Genomic DNA, 10474 nt, shown 5'->3' on the forward strand with positions numbered 1-10474 from the left:
AATCTGTGACACCAGTTCCTGTTCATCAAGCATGTTTACTTCTCACAATCCTGTGACTGTGGTTCCTCCTGGAAAAACTGAGGCTCAGAGTGGCTGAGTAGCTTCAACTACCCAGGTCTGCCTGAGTTCAGACCCCAGGCCCCTGTGGGCCAGCCTGAGACCCTCTGAGCCCCTTCTTTGGCAAAGCCGTGTCCCTGGCTCAGTTGGCCAGAGATGTCATTTCAGCCTGGACGTGCTGGGGTGCCGGCTCAACATCCTGGTGACTCTGTACCTCCAAATGGGGGCTTCTGGGGAACAGCCCCAGGAGGTGGGTTCGTGTGGCCTCTGCCTACCAGGGCAGGCCCCGAGGAAGCCCATGCCTTTGCTCTGGTGGAGGCGTGGAAGCAAAGGGTGGCCTGAGGTCCAAGAGGGTTTGCAAAAACAAAAACAAAAAAACAACAAGAAAACTCAATCATGTCATAAGCTGGAATCTCTGTAACTCCTCTCCATTCTTTTATCCTCCAGGCTAGTGGCAAAGAAGCAGGATGGTGGCTGTGGGCGGTGGTGAATGAGTCACGGACACGTGCAGGTGACTCCTGGCCCCCTCCACAGGAAATGCCTAGGCCTCAAATCCTATAATGTCTGAGATGGAAGAGGGCCTCAAGCTTGCCTTGTCTGGGCACTTCCTGTTCAGGTTGGGGCTCTGGGGCCCGGAATGGACGGGGGTCACTTGGGAAGTTTGGGGCAGAGCTTGGCTTGGAGTCCAGGCCCCTGACCCTTACTTAGCCCAGTGTATTGTATTGTATTGTATTGTATTGTATTGTATTTATTTATTTTTGTAAAGTTTATTTATTTATTTTGAGGAGAGAGAGAGAAAGCAAGAGAGCAGGAGCAGGGGAAGGGCAGAGAGAAGGAGAGAGAGAATACCAAGCAGGCTCCACACCATCAATGCAGAGCCCAATATAGGGCTTGAGCTCATGAACCACGAGATCATGACCTGAGCTGAAACCAAGAGTCAGACGCTTAACCGACTGAGCCACCCAGGCGCTCCTTTAGATTAATGTTAGAAAGAATGGTCTTGAAATGGACTCTATTTTGAAATAAAACCTGATGAATGGGCACTCCTGGTTTACTTGATGCCGAACAGGGGGGATTTTCTCTAAGGCTGGGGCGCCACGGGGAGTGGGGTGGGCAGATCCCTGGGGCTGTGTTGGGAGACGAGTGGCTCTGTGAGTCCTGGGTTCTCTTCCCTGATGCAGGCAGTGCATCTGTTCCGCATGGGCCTCACTTCCATCCTGTCATGGCCCGGCTTCTAGGTGGAAGAGAGCAGAGCAATTCCTCCCGTGAAGCCCCCTCCACACTTCCCTCCGAGGGGTGGCCTTGCAGTTTGCAACATGGAGAAAGACAGAGGACCAAGCGCGACCAAAAGCCCTTCTCTGACCCGCTTGTCACCCGCTTCAGGAGAGGTACGTGCCTCTCCTCATAGCCTGGGAGACACCTGCCTGGACTCTGGCCCTTGGTGGCCACCCTGATGCACAGGCTGGGAGCGATGGGAACAGAGCATCAGACACCTGCCCACTCGGTTGCCCTGAAGGAAACCTGGAATCATCTTCAGATATGGATCGTTCAGCGGAGGGGTGAAAAAACCCAGAAACTTCAGATGCTTGGCAGCCAGAGGCCCCGGAGAAGAGCCGTGCCAGGCCTTGGAAGGGCTGCCCTTGGAAGAGCACGCTGTGTCCCACATAAGGTAAGTTGAAGCATGGGTGCTTTAGGGACTTGCCTGAGTGGGCCCCACAGTGACAGCCAGACTGCGTGAGTTGTCCTAGAAATCAGAGGGGGGCATTTATGGGAGGTCTGTTCAGAGCCCCTGTCCTGATGGTCAGTGGTTGTCAACTGGGGAGGGGGTTTGGCCTCCCAGGGGATATTTGGCAGTGTCTGGGGATATCTCAGATTGCCACAACTGGGGGAGGGGGTTGCTACTGGCATCTGGTGATAGAATCCAGGGACGCTGCTGACATTTTACGATGTACCGGAAGCCTCCCCGCCCATAAGGAATTATGTAGTCTACGATGTCAGTGCTGAGGTTGAGAAACCCCAGGGACAGCCCCATCCTAGCCTCTGCTGGAAGACGGGGCTGCTGTGAGGACCTGGTTCCGTGGAATCCAGAGCTCTGGGGGCCTAATGTCCCCCTTTCCGCTCCCGGTGGGGGGGGGGCACTGTCAGGCACCCTGTCGAGGTGTCTGCCAAAGTGGGTGAGGCATGGGCATCACAGCCAACCCTCCTGAGTAATTTCGGAGAGAAGCTTATAAAGCGTTTTAAGAGGTTGCTAAATTACAACTTCAGTATCACATAAATGCTTCCATAAACGCCAGCCTTGCAAACCAAGTCTGTGTGGGAGAAGAGTGAGCGGGTCGCCTGAGCCTTGGGAAATCCCACTTTGTGAGGCGGCAGACGGAGTTTACTTTTGGTGGTTAAATTCTCAGGTGCTCCTCCCAGCTTGCTTAATTATCTGGCGGTGCTTTGTTTATTCTCATTTTTTCCTTCCCTGTCCAACGCGTCTGCATTGACCATCTCCTGTCATCTGCACTGAGCCGTCTCTCAGGGCCTAGGGGGACGGTGGAGGCTGCCCAGGGTCCTGATTCTACTCTCCCAGGTTCAGAGACCTGCGGGTCACAAAGGACACTGCCCTCCAGGGCAGCCCCTTGGAGGGCTCACACGCGCGATCCTTTGCCGGCCACAGCCACAAACCATCATCAAAGACTGTCCTGTGTAAGCAGTGTTTCTAGAGCGCACAGGGGTTTTCAAAATACCCTTACCTCTGTTCTCGACTCTTCTCATATCTGTGGGAAGCAGGCAGGGCAGGCTGATGACCTGCACTGTCCTGATGAGGACACTGAAGTACACCACAGTCATGTGCTCACATCGCAGGACCGATTATCCGCAGAGCCATCATTTGGACCTAGGTCTCTGGGTCCCGGATTCTGGGTGCCTGCACTTGACCTTGGTTGTGTGAGAGAAGCGGCGGGAACACAGGAGTACAGGATTTGGGGTCTGGGAGACCTGGTCTCCGTTCCAAGCTCTGTCACTCGCTGCCATGTCACCATCGGTGCCATGGAGACAGGACCGGCTGCCTCCCAGGATTGTTGTGTGGTGTAAATGAAGTGACTACGGGTCCTGAACACAGCAGCTCCGGGAATTGTCCTTCCCTTTTAGCCGTCCCAGGGGCCCAGGCGCAGGGGAGCACCTGTGAGGCCGGGGAAGTGGACAGGGGGTGACAAGCGGACAGACTGGGCTGCTCCGGGGAAGGCACGCAGAGAGAGCAGGAACCAAATGTCATTTGTGAGGCCACTCCCGATTTATGGGATCTGGTGCAAAGACTTTGAAGACGCAATAAAGTTCATATTCTGACAGGAAATGACAACACACGAGAGTCCTGACTTAGCAAACAAAATGCAAATTTTTTTTTTTTTTTAATTTTTTACAAGCTAAGGAATTCTGGATGGGTAGCAAAAAAAATCACATTCTGATGAGATTAGCTTTCTGGAATAGGAATAGGCTTTCCCAAGAGAAACACGCCAACACCCCATGGAGACTGTATATAAACACCCCAGAGAGGCCTTGAGAGTCTAGAACCTGAGCTCCTTGCTTCACTGTGACCTGCCTCTGCTAGGATCATGGCCACCCAGGTCTGCTCCCCGGTCTTCTCCTCTGGGTCTGTCAAGGGCCTGTGTGGCACGGCAGGCGGCATCTCTCGGGTGTCCTCCGTCCGCTCTGTGGGCTCCTGCAGGGTCCCCAGTCTTGCTGGTGCTGTGGGGTCTGCCTCCTCCATCAGGCTGGGCCTCTCCAGCCTCGGGAGCTGCTTGCCCGGCTCCTACCTGGCCGCTGGCTGCTACCCCTCTGGCTTTGTTGGGAGCGGGGGCTGGTTCTGCGAAGGCGCCTTCAATGGCAACGAGAAGGAGACCATGCAGTTCCTGAACGACCGCCTGGCCAGCTACCTGGAGAAGGTGCGCCAGCTGGAGCGGGAGAACGCGGAGCTGGAGACCAGGATCCGGGACTGGTATGAGTCTCAGATCCCGTACATCTGCCCAGACTACCAGTCGTATTTCAAGACCATCGAGGACCTCCAGCAGAAGGTAATGGGGACCTGGCCCCTCCCCAGCATCCCCAGCCCTGGGTGGGAGTGGGGTGGTGGTGGGGTGGGGAAGGTCCTGTCTCATTCCAAGGGACTACAGACGGATGAGAAGTCTTAGGACCTCTTAGGGAATTCTCTGTTCAGGGCAAGATTTTCTCTGGGGGTTCTGGTTTTCTGGGGCGGGGGGGGGGAGGAGACCCAGACCTCTCTGTGAGTCTCTTGCTAAGTGCATCTATGCCAGCCATCCCTCTCCTCCCCTGGCTGTCTTAGCTACAGGAAGGGCAATAACTTGTACCCAGCCTCTACCAAATGCAGGCACAGCGCCTGATGCTTTCCCATCTGTTAGATTACTTGTTCCTCACCTTGGAGAGATGGGTGTTACTGGGCCCATTTAACAGAGGCAGAAGTTAAGTATCCGGGAGGTTCAGCGAACTTGCCCGAGATCGCACAGCCTGTGAGTGGGAGATGCAGAATCCGAATCCGGGTTGGCTTGGATCTTTGCACCTCAGCCTGAGGCCTCCCGCCGTGCCGTTCTGGGGCCTACTTCTAGTGATGCCCTTCCTGGGACTGATGCTCTCTTTCCATGTCTGGGCTCAGGCTCAGGGCTCGGGGCTGGGCGTGCTGAAGGTGCCGGTGGTACTTAGAAGCATGCCCTCTGTGAGCTGGGCCTTTCCTAGCTCCCGGGACGCCCCTTGTTCCCCAGATCCTGCTGACCAAGGCTGAGAACGCCAGGCTAGTCCTGCAGATTGACAACGCCAAGCTGGCTGCCGACGACTTCCGGACCAAGTGAGTGGGCCTCATCGGGGAAGGTCCGTTGTGCCTTCCTTCGCCTCTGCCCCCCCGGGCCATGGGAGCTGGGGAGGTGGGAGTGAGGCCAGACCGAACCGTAAGTGGGAATACGGCACAGGCCCTGGATCCCTTCCGGGTCAAAGGAAAGGCCCAGCGTGCTGCTGACCCCCAAATCAGCCACCGCAGCTGACGGAGGGCGGGGGACCCTGCCTGTGCGTGGCTCCTTCGCTGCAGACCCAGCAGGGTTGTGTGTGTGTGTGCAGGTACGAGACGGAGCTGTCCATGCGGCAGCTGGTGGAGGCCGACACCAACGGCCTGCGCAGGATCCTGGACGAGCTGACCCTGTGCAAGGCCGACCTGGAGGCCCAGGTGGAGTCCCTGAAGGAGGAGCTGCTGTGTCTCAAGAAGAACCACGAGGAGGTGAGGCTCGTGTCGTGCGACTTTCCGGAGTTTCCCACCCGGCAGGGAGCCCCCGGTGACCCTTGGGGCTAACAACTGTGACAGCTACCCCCCCAGGAGCTCCGGCTGACATTTGTTGACATCACACGGTGTGCCCGGAGCCGTTTGAAACACTTTGCATTTTGTTCTCGCTTCATTTCGTCCTCACGATGATCCCATTTTACGGATGAGAAAAGCGAGGCACGGAGGGGTTCAGTCACGTGCCTAAGGTCACACAGATCCCACACTCCTGCCCATGACACTAGATCTCCCTCTGGATGCTAGCGCCTGATAACATTTATTCTATTTGCCTGACGTTTGCCTCATGTCACCCTACCCTCCCAAATCCCCAGAGGAGGCAGGTGTATGCCCGTGAGGCGACCGAGGCTCAGAGAAGTTGATATGCTAACGTTACCCAGCCGGCAGCTGCGGGAGGAGGGTGTGAACCCAGCCACTGGAACCCTCAATCCGGCACCCTTTTCCCAACCGTGTGCCATCCTGCCTCCCCTCTGCAGGAAGTCAACACACTCCGTTGCCAACTCGGGGACCGACTGAACGTGGAGGTGGATGCCGCCCCCCCGGTGGATCTCAACAAGATTCTGGATGATATGAGATGCCAGTATGAGGCCCTGGTGGAGAATAACCGTCGAGACGTGGAGGCCTGGTTCAACACCCAGGTGGGGCTGGGGCCGCTGGGCTGGGGTGGCAGGGGGCGGGCACCAGCTCCCGGGGCAGGGGGTTCCCCTTTAAAGTAGCTTCATTTGGTCTGACCATGCTCTGGGCCCTCAGACCGAGGAGCTGAACCAGCAGGTGATGTCCAGCTCGGAGCAGCTGCAGTGTTGCCAGACGGAGATCATCGAGCTGAGACGCACGGTCAACGCCCTGGAGATCGAGCTGCAGGCCCAGCACAGCATGGTGGGTGGCTTCTGCCCCAGTCACTGGCCACAGCTCCTGGCAAAGCCCTGACCCCCCCAGCCTCAGCGTGCGGACTCATGATGGGGCGTGATCACACAGGATATGCACATACCCAGGGCTACAGGGTCTCTGGTTGGGACTCCCTTCCACTGGCGGCTCTTCCTCTTTCCCCTTCCAGAGGAACTCCCTGGAATCCACCCTGGCGGAGACCGAGGCGCGCTACAGCTCCCAGCTGGCCCAGATGCAGTGCCTGATCAGCAACGTGGAGGCCCAGTTGGCCGAGATCCGCTGTGACCTGGAGCGGCAGAACCAGGAGTACCAGGTGCTGCTGGACGTCAAGGCCCGGCTGGAGTCGGAGATCGCCACCTACCGCCGCCTGCTGGAGGGCGAGGACTGCAAGTGAGTGGCTGTGAGCCCCAGAGAGCCAGGCGTGGGGACAGGGCTCCCGGGGCCCAGCCCTCAGTGCCTCAGAGAGGGTGTCAGTCTGCAGTGGGTGACTGCGATTGATCCAAAACCTCTCCCTTGAGATCCCTTCTTGTCCCAGCTTGGTCATTACAGGGGCACAAACCGCACCCCCCCCCCCCCCCCACAGTGCCTTCCCACCATGGTGCTTAGCTGGGAGTTCCTCGTCTTCCCCCCTGCAGCCCTTGGGGGGTTTCAGAGGCACCGAAGCCATCGGTTGTTGTCATCCTAAACCTGTACTCTATCCCCTAAATCCGCTTAACATGAATCTCAGTCCCAGGCCCCGATGCCAAATGCACTCTGATATGATTTCATTTCCTCAGGCTGCCTGCCCACCCTTGTGCCACAGAATGCAAGCCTTCCGTTAGGGTACCTTACGTCTCGACTGTGCCCTGTGCTCCGGCTGTGCCCTGCGGCCCGGCTCCCCAGGTCAGCACCCAGATCCGCACCATCACCGAGGAGATCAGAGACGGGAAGGTCGTCTCCTCCAGGGAGCACCTGCAGCCCTGCCCACTGTAGCCAGCCCCCCGGAGGGACACCCCTGTGGCTCCTGGCTCTAAATGACCCCCCCTCCATTCCCTAGAGGGGCTCCCCGCTCAGCAGATTTTTTTTCTACCAAAATGACTTCTTATATTGTGTTTCTGGACTTAACTGCTTTTATGCAAAACTAGGTTCCCCTGGAATTCTGCCCAATAAAGTGTGTTCTCTTGGCATTGCAAACGTGACTCTGTCTATTCTTATGAGGTTAGTTAGTGGGGATGTTTGGTCAAGGGTCACAGTAAAGTTGTGGGCTTTGGTTTCACGTCTGTCTTCTCTGGGTCTGAGTGGTAGGAAGTGACAGGGTGATTAAAGATATTTAATAACGGGGACACCTCATGCCCTGGCTCATGAAAACAGACACCCACCCAATCCAGACAGGCACAGCCATTACCCACAGCTTCAGCCCTGCCCATGGGTACCCACCTGGTGGCCCTGCAAAGGCTCCCAAGCCAGCCCTCCTTGGTCACCCTGCCTGGATCTGGTGGTCCCTGTCCTTCCCTTTAGCTTCTCCTCCTTAGTCCAGCTTCCACCGACCTGTTGGCCCACCCTCAGGCCTAATACTGGTGCCAGTTTGGGAGAGGGACCAACCAGGGAGAGGCAAACGGCAGGCAGCCAGCCTGGGCAGACCACTTCGGGGAGGGGAGCTGGAAGATGAAGGCAGGAGGGCCAGGTGAGCCTCTGTCCCCAGACCTGGATACAGGGCTGAATGAAGGGCAGCAGGAACAGTGAAGTGTGGGGGGTGAAACACAGAGCAGGTGGGAGGGAACCTCTCTGTGGGGCAGAGGTCAGAGTGCCCCAAAGTCTACTGGCTGAGCTCTGCCCTTCCGGGCATCCAGCCTAATGGTGCCGGGCCCTGGACGCCACTCTGGTCAGAGACGCATGGCCTGTGAGAAGTCTGAGGGCCCCATGTCTTCTTTGCCCCCCTGATTTATTCTTTAGTTGAGAAGACAGGCCCAGAGTGGACAGTGACTTTCCTTAGGCCACACAGCAGTGAGTGGCAGAGAAGAGGCCATCGTCCAGCTATTCTGATTCTGACTCTGGTCCTCTTCCCAGCGCATAGTGTCTCTTCCCACCTCCACCCAACCGGAATCATTGCTACCTACTGGTCAGGCCCCGCTTCCCCCCGTACTCCATGCTCCTGCTCTGGGGGCTGATGTCTGCCACTCCCTGCTCTGGCCTGAGGCTCTGGAGACGGTGGGCCGCAGGGTGTGCACAGAGCACATCCCAGCCCTGCTTGCTGGTGTGTGGAGACGGCCAGGGAGCGGGAGGTGGACTGAGCCCTCTGTTCTGGCCACCGCTCGAGCTGCCCTGCTATTGCAGGCAGACAGACCACACCGGGTGGTGTATCCTGGCAAATAATCACACTGTCAGCGCCTCACTCTGTCGTACAGCGTGTCCCCTTTATGTGCGCCCTCTACAGCTTATGGGGTGCACTCACAGCCTTGTCTCAGGCACTCAGACTGCCCTGTGTGGCTGTAGGTGCTTTCTTTTCTTCTTTTTGTAAAGTTTATTTGTTTATTTTGAGAGAGAGAGAGAGAGAGAGAGAACACGAGTGGGTGAGGGACAGAGAGAGAGAGAGAGAGAGAGAGGGAGAGACAGAATCCCAAGCAGTCTCCACCCTCAGTGAGGGGCCTAATGCGGGCTCAATCCCCCAACCACATGATCATGACCTGAGCAGAAATCAAGAGTCAGTCACTGGGGCACCTGGGGGGCTCAGTCGGTTAAGCGTCCGACTTTGGCTCAGGTCATGATCTCACGATTGGTGAATTCGAGCCCCGTGTTGGGCTTTGTGCTGACAGCTCAGAGCCTGGGGCCTGCTTTGGATTCTGTGTCTCTGTCTCTCTCTGCCCCTCCCCTGCTCACACTCTGTCTCTCTCTCTCTCTCTCTCTCTCTCTCAAAATTAAACATTAAAAAAAAAAAAGAGTCAGTCGCTTAACTGACTGAGCCACTGTAGGCACTTTCTTTATGTAGCGTTGTCTAGCTGTTTATGACATTTCAGAGCATCAGGGCGCCTGGGTGGTTCAGTCCAAGAGTGTAACACAGAGATCCTGCTGAGTTTCCAGCTGCCAGCCTGTCCTATGGATCTCAGATTTGCAAGCCTCTCCACAACTACGTGAGTCCATATATATATATATATATATATACATTTTTTTTTTCTTTCCATCCTATTGGTTCTGTTTCTCTGGAGAAACCTGACTGATAACACCCGTTAAGCGTTGGACTTCGACTCAGGTCATTATCTCGAGTTGGTGGGTTCAAGCCCTGCGTTGGGCTCGGTGCTGACAGCTCAGAGCCTGGAGCCTACTTCGTATTCTGTGTCTCCCTCTCTCTCTGCTCCTCCCCCGCTTGGGCTCTGTCTTTTTCTCTCTCTCTCCAAAATAAATAAACATTAAAAAAATTTAAAAAAAGAAAGAAATTGCAGAGTATCTGCACTGGTTAAGGAACCCCTCCTATCCTCGACCTCACACCCACACTTAACTGGGTTCCAGTTTAAATCACTAACTGCTGTGGAAACCAGAACTCAGCACTTTTGCTCAGCACTGCTGGGGACCGGCACCGGCACAGTAAAGGGCAGACAGGACACCCTTGCAGGCCTTTTGACTCCTGTGTCATTGCTCTTTTTTGACACCAAGGGAGAGATGATATCACACATTACAGTTTATCAAATTCCTCCAGAGTGAACATAATCCTTTATTTCAAGGTGGTTCTCATCTTGTTTATACTTGCAGAGCTGCTATCTGGCTATCTTTCTCATGCTCCAATCAATTAATCAACCAACACCTCATGCATGAAACAAGTGCTAATGCAGGGGAACATCCAGGGAGAAGAGGGGGTGCGGGGGAAGCAGCTGGATCAAACGGTGGGTCACGGGCCCTCCAGTCCTCAAGAAGCTGATGGTCCAGCTGGGGAGACAGCCGCCTGCGCTCCATGCAGCACCAGGCATGGCGGGTGTGGGTGTGGGGCAGGCTCTCGGGTTCTCAGGATGGGGAGAGGTCATTGAGAGCTGGGGGCTTAGGGGAGATTTGGAATTAATGGAAGCTTTGAAGGATGGGCAGAGCAGGAAGGAGGAGGGCAAAGGTATTTTAAAGTATGGCCAAGTGCACCCACGGCACGTTCTGGGGACAGCACAGACCCTACCTTGGCGGGGTGCACAGGTCCTGTCCGAAAAGTAATTAGGATACTTACTAACAAGATTGGTTCTTGCTGATAAGGCGTTC

The 10474-nt window shown here is 55.9% G+C and overlaps 1 protein-coding gene across 1 annotated transcript; it reads left to right on the forward strand.

The window, feature by feature from the left end:
- Window positions 1-3538: 3538 nt before the first annotated feature.
- On the forward strand, window positions 3539-7406 carry KRT36 (keratin 36). Its single transcript, XM_047845742.1, has 7 exons — window positions 3539-4112; window positions 4815-4897; window positions 5164-5320; window positions 5854-6015; window positions 6128-6253; window positions 6432-6652; window positions 7039-7406. Exons 1-7 carry the CDS (start codon window positions 3654-3656, stop codon window positions 7232-7234), a joined length of 1404 nt encoding a protein of 467 aa, XP_047701698.1. The 5' UTR covers window positions 3539-3653; the 3' UTR covers window positions 7235-7406.
- Window positions 7407-10474: the final 3068 nt, after the last annotated feature.

Source organism: Prionailurus viverrinus, unplaced genomic scaffold, assembly GCF_022837055.1.
Source record: "Prionailurus viverrinus isolate Anna unplaced genomic scaffold, UM_Priviv_1.0 scaffold_35, whole genome shotgun sequence".
In the NCBI taxonomy this organism is placed as follows: domain Eukaryota; kingdom Metazoa; phylum Chordata; class Mammalia; order Carnivora; family Felidae; genus Prionailurus; species Prionailurus viverrinus.

Excerpts from the sequence above, each read along its gene's own strand:
- KRT36 (XM_047845742.1), top strand. The coding sequence starts at position 3,654 with ATGGCCACCCAGGTCTGCTCCCCGGTCTTCTCCTCTGGGTCTGTCAAG. Across the intron at positions 5,321-5,853 it reads TCAAGAAGAACCACGAGGAG|GAAGTCAACACACTCCGTTG; the intron begins GTGAGGCTCGTG and ends TCCCCTCTGCAG. Across the intron at positions 6,653-7,038 it reads CTGGAGGGCGAGGACTGCAA|GCTGCCTGCCCACCCTTGTG; the intron begins GTGAGTGGCTGT and ends TCATTTCCTCAG.